Raw genomic sequence first — 13,662 nt, 5'->3', positions numbered from 1 at the left:
AGCCAATTCATACCAACTAATCAAATATCAAAACTTTTTTCTGACCCTGTAATTGATAAAATTATTCTAATTTTGTTGTTGAAGATAAATATACTAGCATTATAATTGTGAATATGCTTTTACATAAATTTGCATTTGTAGAAAGCTTCAAATAGATTATATGTACAACTTTATAAGCGGTAATCAAGATAAACACATATAGATAATAGAAAAATGACCTTGAGGACAAAGCATAATCAAGGAATGAAATTGCATAGGAGTACATATTTGTTACAATTTGTTCCATGATGTATATCATAACTATATTTTGATCTAATATATAACTATGTTATCATATTTATGAAATATTGCATGCATAGGTATATAGCATCGAACGTGTATACAGGGTGCACTGTATATTGTGATCCCTGATGTATTTTGCATACATATTTTTGATATAAGAAATAATATTGTAGTCGTATAAATGAAATATTCCAGGCTTGGCCGTATTACAAGTGAACTTTTCCTGTTTGTTATAGGTCTCTTATATTGTTTTTGTTTGGTTTTTTCGACTACTGTAGCATAGTGCATCAGAAGTTCCTACCATATGTTTGTACGGTCAATAAAGAGTATTATCTTTAAGTTATGCGCTGCTCGCGAAAAGCAATAGAAAGAAAACGTAATGGAAAAACTATTCATGGATTTTGCATTGCGATAATGCCCCTGCTTACTCGTCTTTGCTTGTGAAAGTTTTTATGGCCAAACAACACCACAGTCATTCCTCAGCCACCATATTCACTATATTTGCCCCATATGACTTTTTCTTGTTCCAAAAAATGAAGAGACCTATGAAAGGGCGGAGATTTGCAACGATTGAGGAGATAAAGACTGCATTACTGGAAAAGGTTAAGGTTATACCAAAAAATGTTTATCGGAAGCGTTGGCACAAATGTATTTTTTGTATGTATGTTTTCAAAAGACATTATATGGATTGAAAAAAAATCTATGTTTTTTAATTATCTGCACTTCATTATTGTTTTAAGAATAACAAAATTATTTAAACAGATAGAATTATCAGATAACTGATTATCATTCAAACATTTATTGCTCTAAGAAAGTATATTTTGTTCTTCATATGTAACTTTTTTAGTACTTGGGTCAAAATCAACCCATATACGTAGTTAAACACTAAACATCCTTTGAAAGTTGAACTAAACAAGCTTGATCCTTGAAATTTCAAACATAAATTGTATATAGTTTTTCAATTAATGAATCATTAATCATTTGTGTGCTCCACAAAATCTCAAGTTATTGTTTGACGCTGAAATAACTGTACAATCATAATACATTGTCACCCTGGGATGTTATATTGACGTGGTAGTGGTCTCTTAACTTTTTAAGTTTGCCCACTATCTCATTTTCTGTCACATTCATCATCACCGCTGCACACCAGACAGAAGGATGTCAAAATTGTTCTGTCTAAGTAGATGTTAGATCTTCCTGAACAGGAAACGGTCATTCAGATTTAGATCGGAGGTATAGGCTGGAAATCATGTTTATTACTCTCTGTATATTTTTTTCTCCAACAATTTGTGGGATATTCAGATATTCTAAAGCTGTGTGTACCCTAGATCGTCTGTCAGGATCTGATGAACGTTCTTATGGTAGACAAACGTCTGTTGCAACTTGTCCAGTGCTCGGATTAGGGTTTGAGTAAATGAATCTACGAACACAGATGATGCTGTCGAGGTGCCGTGTCTCCTGGAGACGTCCTGGACGAACCTTTTTCTAAGAGTGAAAGTGTCATCCTCCATGGTTTTAGTTCAGTTTAAAAATGTCTGTTGAGTAGGAAGTGTTCTGGCTCAGTGTTGGAGAGTTCGTTGTAGATCTCAATGACTAATTTTCCCATCTTAGAGCAGATTTAGTCATAGCTTCAAAAATAAAGATTATATATGGTGCAGTGGTGAAATGTCTAATTAATACATATGACACACATGGGCCTTAATACTTAATGTTTAAATCGAAAAAAAACAAATTATCTTCTACTTAAGGGCGGAAGAAATACGATGATGAAAGTGTTTTTTCATCTAGTGTTAAAGAGAAATCAGTTATGGTACTCGCCAATTATTTAAAAACGTAAAAGGGTTTGATTTAAAAGCAAAAGTTTATCATGTGCAGGATATATTTTGTACAAGTTGTAACTTTTACTACAAACAATTTTTTCAAGTACATAAAATGATTTTAAGCAAACTCAACTTAGACTGGGCACTCAGTAAACTGCAAACCTCCTCCTAAAAATTAACAATAAATGACATTAACTTGCTATGTATTTCACTTTTTTTTGACCTTGACATAGACATCTCATAATTTAAGTTGATTTATGTATCTCAACTTTTTCAAAAGTTAGGGTCGATTATGCATATTTAATATTTTTTGTGACCTTGATCTCTCAAAATTTAACGGATTCTTACTATTAACATTCAGGATAAAGTTGAAGTTGAAGATTAATTTGGGAGTAAGACAATCAACAATTCTCTTAGTCGGACTTAAGAGACAAAAACACAATTTTTTCAAATATATAAAAGTATAATTCACTCCTTCTTGGAAGCCTTTTCAATCCTAACTGTTTATACTAATTATACAAAATCTGACAATTAAGTTTTTAATTTTTTTTAAAAGGAAACTGAGATGAATTAGTGAGCGTTCTCTCCTACGTTTTCTTATTTAGGCCTATTCTCTTTTTGTTGAATTTCTGAAAACTATTTGTACATCTTGTGAACACATGTGAAATGTAATCCTGTAGTTTATTTTCCTCTATTGATGTATCCTATATGTTCTCTCACTCTGTCTTTTAATCATTCTCCTGTTTGCCCTTCATATTAGTCTCCACAGATGGACTTTGAGCAATAAATGCAATATATCACTCCAATTGTCTCACAGTCAACCAAATGACAAATATGTACAACAGTTGCTGATTGAGTAGCACATACTTCTTTATAATATCCGGAAATGGGCAACAATTGTGTTTGTCCATTTCGCACTTTTTGAGCAATTTACGGATAATTTATATAACATTTATTATTTAGCGATTCACAAAATCTTTTGTGATAACATTTAGAGGTTCATAGTGAAATAAATCACTCAAACAAACCACCTCCAGCTTCAAACACAGCCTCCAACCAGACACAGAAAACGGCAAAGGCCTTGATTAAGGGCTCCTTGTCCATGCCTTCCACTGCCTCGATAATGGAAGCTTAAAAAGAGTCAACAGTGCTATGTTCACGTTTATTGGACTCAGTCTCTCTAAGACACCCTCCACATATAATAGTTCAAAGAGGCCACATTTCCCATGCATAATATATTCAGAAGGTTCAGAATTCCAGAGCAATCATAAAACTTCCTTTCAGGTGTTCCTCACCCATCAGACTCCTTGAAAGCCTTGGCAACATCGTAAAAAGTTCATTCGGACAGCTTTCTAAATTAAAAAAACTCTTTGGGCGTGTATTTAAGCGGGGCCACACAATAATGGCTGCACGGTGCTAGAATTCAGAGGGCAAACCAAGGATTTTGTATTTCTTTTTTTTCTATTTGCAGTATTGTCAGCTAAATCTGATGAGCACACTTTAATTAACGTAGATTTCAGGGTTGCCAACAAATTGAGGTCTAAAATTGTTCTGGATTTAAAATCCCCACCCTGTAAATATAATCTTTCAATAAATTTCCATCAAAATCAATTTGTAACTAAACACACAAACAAATGGAGACTATAACATAATTTTTGTTCAACTTTATTGGTGGAAGTAAAAAAAAAATTCCGTGATTACAATTGAAAAACAGTGGCATTATTCCTTTTTGAACAAAACTCTTGAAATGAGGTAGTTACTAACTATGTCCTTTCAGCTATTCTACATCAACTATTTTAAGAGGCAAGATAGCTAAATTTTAAAGTATAAGTTGTGCGGCTAGAACTTAATATTATACGTTCTAGCTATCACTTATTATTTTCTTCGTTTTGATATAACTCAATCCTAGCTATGAGTTAATAATAGATATAAAAGAAGGTAGGACCGTAGTACCAAAGACTGATGTATGGCTCCTTAGAAAAATTTAGAAAAAAGACTGAAAAAGGAGGAGGGAGAGTGATTAGGGAATTAGTTCTAGGACCGATCCAATACTACAGCTTAGTTAAAAATGTGAAATATCTTGTTGGACTATGACAAGAATTGATAATCGATATTGGACTCATTCCTGTCAATGTTCACGCTTTGGGAATTGTGTTTATTTCCTTCCTTTCAATGCTCTTTGCATATGAAACGTCATGACAACCAAACCCTTCTCCTCGTAAACATTCTTGAAATTGTCAGAGTTATCATGTTACTTTTTGGTTTCTTTTATTTACATACCGAAAGTTATTAAAATTTACAACTCTTTATATAAACAAATAAGAAATTTTGTACATGATGAGTCATATAAAAGTAATTTTATTATATCTATTACTTTATGGTGAGATATATAGTAGAACTCTGTGTATTATAGTTTTTGTAATATGCAGAAAAAAGTTTATATAATATAATATCTTAACATAAAATTAAATAAGTTATATTTTTAAATATTTCAAAACTACTTAAAAAAACGGATGCATATTTATTAAACCTGACTCTCACAAAATGTAATTTTTTTTCTAAGGATTAAATTAATCTACCTAATATTTGCAATATATATTTCATTAATAAGTAAACTATATTTCTATGACTCAAATATGATACAAAAAGAAGATAGTTCCATGTATGTAATTGTAGAAAATACGACCTTAATACCTGCCAAAAGAAAATAACATTGGCAATCTGAATAGTGTTTTTTGTTTCTGCAAACCAGTTATTATTTTGCTTTTGTTTTTGAATAGAGGATCAGTTCTTTATTTTGTCTTGTCGTCACATTGACTTCTTATAATGGGTGTTCCAAAATAGACAACACTATTTTTAAAGACTAAGAGGTGCTCTACGCGGAAAGCATCCGGTTGTATGATTCCACTCGGAATCCAAGATTCTGTATCCACTTTTATTAATCTATTTAATTTTTAGCAATTTAGCTACCGTTTAGCAATAGATATGGAGAGTTGCAAAGAATTCATTTTTGTAAATTTTGGCGTGATTTATAGGAACGTGCATATGTATGGATAAATGAATAATGTTATAAATTATCATAATTATTATACTTGTATAACCATTTCGTCTTTCAATTATATAATACAAACATATTATGTTTGAGCAATTTGAGTTAAAACCAAGTCAATAATTTTTTACTAACATTGGACATGCGATCTTGATCTCTTTTATCACGAAATACGTATAGTAGGTAGTTCCAAATTTGATCAACCCCACAATAGTACTCTCTTAACACAGAAATGTATCTGAGGGGAAGTATGAGAGTAAAAGGGCTTTGCCTCCCATAAAAATGTAAATATAATTTTGTGTAACTATATAGCTATAGTTTGAAATCTTGCCTATGAAACAAAAGAAAGAAAATAAAGTTTGGTTTAAAAGCAAGTACAGTAACCAATATTGAATTTAGTACTAAGATGTTTTACCACAGGAACTTTCGCCAAGAGAAATTTCCTAAATTCATATATATGCAAATATTGCAATAGGATTAAATGTCAGTTTTAAATTGTCAACATTTTTCATTAAGGGTCTATTCCGTCAAAAAGTGCATCAAAGATCAATTTGGATGGATAATGCAAAACTTTTATATTCAAACTGTGTATTTTTAAAAGATCCCCTAATGTCAAAAACTATAACTTGACTGTAAAATCAATATTACCAACTCTGGGACCGTTTATTCAATATTAATATTTTTCTTTAAGAAGTAAAATGGTTACTCCGTTGGAGAATTGAGGCAGTGATTGAGACCCATGGTAACCATATTGAAAATTAATATGCTATTAAACAAAACCAAAAAATGGTCATAATGAATTTGTTCAGGGTCTAGGTGAGGTCAAAGTTTGTTCCATTTGTAGGGTACGATCTTGTGAAATCCTTTCATAGATATCAAATAGGGATGGGTTTTGTATATTTTTTTGAACTGGTAAGAGATGGATAATTGAACTTCCGACTTGAGTAGAACTATATAACTGTGAATAAGAATATAACTGCGATTTATTGTTAACTACATGTAATTATAGCCTATATGGTTCTAGAATGTTTTTCCCCAGGAATTTTTGCTTTAGAAATTTTTTTCCTCACTTATATAAAATGGGAAAAATATATATTCTGAATGGCAGTAACGCATAAAGACGAGGTATACACGTGTGTCATATAACGAAATTATTATAAAAAGCAGATAATATATGTTTGAACAACATTTTGAAAGTTCCGTCACAAGCCCAATACGACTCATGAATGAGGTGGATAATCCCACCTTCTGCTCCAAAATTGATTAACAATCCTCATCGAATTGCCCACTGTCGAATAGCAAGAAGTTCTCACCATTAGCTAGTAATTTATATTTAAGAAAAATTATATATGAACTCCATCCAGGAGGAATGGGAAATATGGGAGAATTTTTTTATCGCCCACATGGAATATTCCTCGACAAGCTGGAAGTGACCAAGAGTAAAGGGAAAGTGGTGTTATCCAAATTTGTAATCACTTTCAAGTTATTACATGTAAAAAAATATATATTTCAAAGGACTTCAAGTAAAGGACCCCCCACTTTAAGCCCTAAAAAATATGCGAAAAACACATGCGTTATATCATTTTTTTTATTAAAACATTTACGGCCACATATAAAATTAATTTGTGGTGCCCTCTCAATAGTTTGCCGGATTAGGTATCCTACTGCAGTCCGCCCTGAAGGTGTTCTAGGGATGGTGCATTGTTCAAACAGCACCCGATATCAGATTTCATGAAGAAACTGGTGAGCCTGTAGACTGAATGTCCTTTAAAAGGTCGAATATTGTCTAAAAGCTGTGTCTGCTCAATCATAAAAATTAGACATTCATTTTTCTAAATTTTAAAACTATTTTTATTATCTGATTCATAAAAAATATAAATATTCCTACAAAAACGAGATTGTATTTTAGTCTAATTAATATATACTCGTGTATTCTTATTTAATTAATATTTGTGTTTTTTGAGGCTTTTAAAAAATAGATATTTATTTTTGTTTCAGCCAATTTAAAAAAAAATAATTAGCTAGCAATTAATATATAATTAATCTTTTATTTAAAAATCCATCTTTTTTACTGCATTATTTAATATCTTTTAAAATTACCATCTTGTTTTAAAATAATTTGTTCTTTTTGTATTGAAACGATCATTTATCATTTTTCTACATACCAGCTAATAGCTATATACTGTACATGAGAGCAGTTTGATTTTCAACTTTTTTCGAATTTCGGTTAAAGGTAGTGCGGAGGTAAAACTCTTTACTTAGTGAATAAGGTTTTATGGAATATAGGATTGAATGGTCTCTGTCATCCTATGCGTTCAACACCCACACGGGGGTTGGAGGTATTCTTTGGAAGTATCTCCCTTTTCTTAGAGGCAGAGCGTCTTGCAATGATGGAGTGTATGCCCGTCCGTCAATACTTAGGATGAGATCATTAATAAATGGCGTCATCTCAAAACAAAGAATGTTCAATCTAGTTTTGTGTAGGACATAATGATCACCAATCAGTTTCCTTGGGAATTTTGAATCCAACTCTCAAGCAGCAATTTTAAGTATTGTGGTCGATAGAGACAAAGAGTTCCCTTGTCCGAGATACGACAGTTCTTTCGAGGTCGTTAGCTAGTGACGTCATTCACTCCCTCTGCTTGGTAAGAGATCATAGTAATATCACTGGAAATGAAGCGGCTGATATGCTTTACAAAGCTAGAGGTGTGGATCAACCTCCTACCTGAATTATTTGTATCGCTTGTTCATTAGGGAGAAGGTATCTGCCCATTACATGGACAAACGGAAGACACTTTGGTCGAACCATAACTATTGATGCCAAAGCCATGCGATGCACCTAAGAGTTAGACTTCTGGTTCTTCATCGCTTAAACCACAACCACTTCATAGTGGACTAACTTTATGGTGAACAAGGTGATAGTGTTGGCGTATGAGACAATGTCTAGTGGTGAACTGACCCAAGGAGTTCAGTTTCCCTTTTGAAAAAAAACAAGAGATGCTGCCACCTCCGAAATGAATGTCTAATTTTTAATCCTTAAAAATTACGCAGCAAAGTTGAACATTTGATGAAATATTTCTACTGAATTATACCTTGTATAAGCAAATACTCTTTTTAATCTAATTTATTGATTACTTAGACTTTAAATGAGTTCATTTTGTTTTAAAAAATAATAAACCTATATGTTAATCAGTTTTTTTAAAAAAAAAACCTTAAATATAATTTTTTTTTGGGGTATTTACATGGCCATTTCTTTGAATTGGATTCTTTGATATAAAATATAAACTCATAATTGTATTCAAAACAATGTTTTTCTAGGAAATAAGTATATTTTTATGAGGATTATTATTACTTCAAAGTTGTCTTAACCCCACACATATATAGCAATGCTCAAAAAGTATATTTTTTGTAGAATAATTAATTACAGATTTGTCATCAACGAATGTATCAAGTTCAAATATAATTAAATGTGGAATCTCAAAGATTTTGTTCACTTTTTAATTTAATCGCAATAGAATGCTGAGATATTTTCATTAAACTAATTTATGTGAATTCAAAGAGCTCTTATTACACGACAATTATTTCTATATGTTCGATTTTTATTCAAATCATTCTCTATTTCTTCAAAATGTCATTGTTATATTGTATTTAAGTATATTGTTTAAAAAACCATGAGAGAACAATTGGCTGAAAACATTTTTGCCGAAGGACAATTTGCCGAATGCAAATTTTTCCAAATGATATTTTTCCGAACAGACATTCGGCTATAGAACAATTTGGTACATGTTGCAGAAAAATAATGTTTAATGTATTTATATAAGGGATTGTATATTTTAATTTAGATAAACAGGTGTTGTTCATATGTTATTTACGTCGAATAGGTATATTAATTAGTATCATTATGCAGAAAAATATTTTTTTATTATGCAACACATGGGCTGAAACGCCCTTGGCTCCACGCATAGATGGCGCAACTTTTTTTTAATTAACCTTATTTTCAGGTAGTACCAATCTTCAAAAGACAGTTTTTAATATTTTATGTAAATCTCTTCATAAGTTAGTAGGTTATTGTGGTATGTCTGTCGCTTCCTTTGTTATTTCCAAAATAATGGATCAAAAACAGCTTCGTGTTTTAATTATATTCTGCTTCCTGATGAAAAAAATATTTTTCAAACTAAGTGATCCAAAAAAAGAGTCTGTTACTCTGTTCTATTTTGTAAATAAATGATTAAAATAAAACAAAAAAACACCATTTTGAACGAAAAAAACGCGTGTTTTCTTTGTTAAGCCCGGTAGTTTTTAGAACATATGTTATATTAATTATTAATTATCCTTATATATACACAACACAGTAGTATGTACCAATAGATTGACGAACAAGCGTGGTATCAGGCAAAAGAAGTGACCATCCCATGGAGTTCCCTGCTAATTCCTGATATTATTATTGTTGGTCAAAACAAGAATACTTTCCAATATGAATAATCCATGATATTGAATGATAATTAGTTGATTAGAGAGAAGTGATTAGCACTTCTTCCATTCGAATCGCTGTTTTGTTCGTTTGTTGTTTAATTTAGTTAAAGTACAACAATGGTAAAGATTCGAATTACATTCGTACCACATACGGCTGTGTTGTTTTTTATAATTAATAAAAAATATTTTTCTGGAAAATAACACTAATTAATTTACCTAAAGGACATATATAGCATATAAACAATCCCAATTTATCACAATATTATTTTAAATTCAATTAAAATATGCAATAATATGTGATCATATATTAAATATACCAAATGTTCAACAAATTATTCTTCGGTGAAATGTTCTTTCAGAAAAAAATATTATTTTGTACTAAGATTTGTCCCCAAAATTTATATTTGAGGAAAAAGTCAATACATATCCATTTTTGAAAACTGGAATTTCTTAGGATACGATTTTTTTTTCTTGTCATTTTTAGAATTAAGTTGTATGTATTTATTGGACTTGACTGGTAATATCATTCAACATTTAATATGTTTGTTTTTTTCTATTGGTCACCAGGATTACAAAAAAAGGGAAAGATCGATTTTGATCTAACTTTGTATGAATATTATATATATGATCGCAGTAAGAGGCCAGTAAATTTTTAGAGATCAAAATCATCAAAACGTGCCTAATACGTACAAATATTGAAATGTATTTTCCAAATAAAGGAGTTTTTGAAAAATTATTCTTTTACAGAAAAAATTTTAACTCATAAAAAAAAAAAACTCAAAATAACCAACCCCCCAAAAATATAATACTTTAGACACCCCTGAAAGGACTTTCCAGATTGGCTTTGAAAAATTAGATTTGGCCAAAATATATATATGTATTTAATAGTTTTGTTTTATGAAGGCATTTTTCATAAAATTTAATTGAATAGTTTCTGAAGCCCATTTAAGTATTTCAAGTGGCAATGTTACCCATTATATTAAAAGGTAGGAAGTTCCTGGTCTAAGAGCAATTATTTTGTTATATGTCGTAGTTAAAAGCTGTGAATACTCCATATATGATTTAAAAACTAACTTTTATACTAATTTTTATGAAAGTTTTACATAAAACAATTAAGAGAGGATTTATAATTTCTTTAATTATAATTTTACAATAAATGCATGATCATATGATAAAAGATAAAAATATTATCAAAATGAGAAGATATTTGGTTATACAAAGTAAAATAAATCTAGCAGTTAATTTCTTTTTAAATGAAAATCTTTCAAGAAATGAAAAAAAATCACATGAAACAATATGTATTATTAAATATTTTAAAAAGTAACAAAAAGCCAATAACGGCAATTATACCATGGATTTTCATTGTTAAAACAAATTATTTACACCTAAAAATACATACTTCCAAACATATAAACAAAATAATTATGACGTATAAGTAAAAGAATGTAAAAAAAATATGTTCCTTTAATTGGTCAGATAGAGTTGCACTGATTAAGTAAAACTGAACAATTACTCAATTTGACAAAGGAATTATTTTTGAAGATTCAAAGATTTGAAAAAATGAAAAAATTAAGTTTTTTTTTTTTTTTAATTCTATATTTGACGAATAACATTTTAGAAAAGTGATAAAAAGTTATAAAAAAAATTGGAAGACGCAAAATGGGAACGAAAAATCTTTATTTTTTCAAATATTCAACAGTTTTTTTTTTTTTTTTCTCAGGCGACATAAAAAAAATGGCCTTTCCTCCCTGAGCACATATAAGAGGCCTAACAAGGAACTATTTTACAATCCATATGTTCAACAAATATATGCAAACAACATACCTCTCAAGTGTGACAGCTACTGTTACATAGACGGATCCAACACGAGCAACATGGCCTAGGCCATAAGAAATGGGTAGAAGGACCATCATGATGTGATTTCGATACCAAATCCAAACCTCCGGGAGTCCAAAGAGCATCAAACTCATAATAATATATAGAGTATCATAGAAACTAAGACCAATGAGAAGAACTCGGAAGGATTTTTTCTCCGACTTGGAACGAAAGAGTACTATTGCAGATAGAATGTTGCCTATAATTCCAAAACATCCTATGGTGATAAGACAAACCCCTTGGAGTATAAAAGACACCGTTATAGTCATAGCTCTTTTTAGAAGAATACTGAAATTGATTTGCTTGAAGAAAAATTGTATGGAAAAGCATACGGAAAAAAAGGAGGGGAAACAATAATCTGGCGAAGAGAGAAAGAGAGATAGAGAGAGAAAAAAATGCAAGGTTCCCTGTGTATTAATCATTAGTAGCGCTCATTTCCTTATACTATTTTTACCATAATATCTACCCAAACATAACCATAAATATTTTCATTATACAAATAATTATTTCATTTGAGAATATATGTAGCGTATTTTCCAAAATATAAGTCGAATCAAATAAAAAAATATATAGAAACAGCGCATTTCGTATGGGTGATCTAAAAAGTTTCAGACCTAATAACGATATATGACTTTTTCTGATTTTTTATTTTTGAAAATAGTTCCGTATTAACTCTACAAACTTCTCCGAGTGATTCTCCCGTCTGTGTAACCCGTCCTAATAATAACACTTGCTGTATTTCTCTGAATAATACAATGTGATCATATTTAGTGGTAAACTTAATTTATATTTTAATAAATCGGAAATTTATTTGTCGATTGTTTTAAAACTCAGTGGAAGAGAGGTTTTGTGACTCAAATTCCATATATAAAGTGTCGACTTAATTAAATACAAAAAAAAGGACGAATAAAGTGGAGGAACAAAGGAATAAAATTTTGAAGCTTCTCTCACGCGGTATGTCCCCATGGTCATATCCACCATTTATCGTTCCACGGACGTATACACTACCACCATGGTCTTGGTTGTTGTGGCCAGCACAGGCGAAGTCTTCCCTCCCATTTTTGTGGAGCGGACGAAGCAGCTCAATACAGATCCTTATACCGAGCTTTTGGATAAGAAAGTGCCCCCTTGGTCTTGAGAAAAGTTCGCGGACAACTTTGTTTTCACTCGAGACGGAGCTCCGTGCCATTGCACCGTTAAGCCCCCGGCTTTGCTGTGAGACAACTTTCCGAACTTTTGGGGCCTCAACATGTGGCCACCTCCTCTTCAAACGCAAACTCCTAGCCTACTCTATCCAGGTGCGTCTGGTGGATAGGGTGTGTACTACTCGTCATAGCAGTGCCCAGTTTCTAGAGGCTTCCATCAAGAAGGAGCGGACTCAGATCGAGTATGACTACATTGTCAAGGCCTACATGGGATTTAGGGCTCGTATTGACGCAATTATTAGATGGGAGGCTCACATATAAAATAAAAGGTGTGCCGATCACTATTCTCAGATAATTTTGTAAAATAAATGTCCTCACAAAACCTCTCGTTTAAATTGTACTCTTCAAAAATGGAAAGTAATAAAATGTGTACCAATAGATAAGATCAACCATGTAATTGTTCACAAAGGTGAATCCCTCTTCCTTTGAGGAAAATCTTTGCTGGCCACTGTTTGACTCTATTTTGGTTTTGTGTGTATATATCCAAGTTTCATCTACAGTAATGAATCGGAGCCAAACCTCAGATTAGTTGTTCCTAAGCTACGCCAACAGAGCGGAACTCAATTTTTCCCATCTTACAACAACACTTACATCAAATCACTCAAACGACTGTTACATAACAACTACGTTTCAAAAATGGTTGTTATTTTATTGAGTAACTTTCAACATATAGATGTGACTAACTTTTATTTACAATGTTGTGATCTTAACGTTTTTCAGACCACTCTAGTATATGTAATATTTATAATACATTAGCAGAAGTATTAAGCGTCGATTTACTTTGGTTTCACAATATAAATACGTGTATGTACTACCCTCATTTTTTTCTTTTTTAAATGATAAGCTGACCTTTACAAAACAGATTTTTTTTTTCTATTTTTGTATTTATATATATTTTTTTTTAGAATATTTTTGTAAATTTTTTTTTTTTTTAAGAAATATTTTTGTTAAAAAAAAA

General features: G+C 31.1%; 1 protein-coding gene across 1 annotated transcript in view; it reads right to left on the bottom strand.

Annotated features, from left to right (window-relative positions):
• Nucleotides 1-11,783, bottom strand: part of LOC121115379 (FMRFamide receptor) — a 38,593-nt gene extending 26,810 nt beyond the window's left edge. The window contains exon 1 of the mRNA XM_040709600.2: nt 11,449-11,783. Within this exon, the coding sequence (XP_040565534.1) occupies nt 11,449-11,768 (320 nt within the window). The 5' untranslated portion in view covers nt 11,769-11,783. The remainder of the gene's footprint in view (nt 1-11,448) is intronic.
• Nucleotides 11,784-13,662: the final 1,879 nt, after the last annotated feature.

The sequence above is a fragment of the Lepeophtheirus salmonis genome, chromosome 3, assembly GCF_016086655.4.
Source record: "Lepeophtheirus salmonis chromosome 3, UVic_Lsal_1.4, whole genome shotgun sequence".
Taxonomy (NCBI): domain Eukaryota; kingdom Metazoa; phylum Arthropoda; class Copepoda; order Siphonostomatoida; family Caligidae; genus Lepeophtheirus; species Lepeophtheirus salmonis.
The sequence above is the reverse complement of the archived record's forward strand: the minus strand, read 5'-3'. Positions and strand labels throughout refer to the sequence as shown.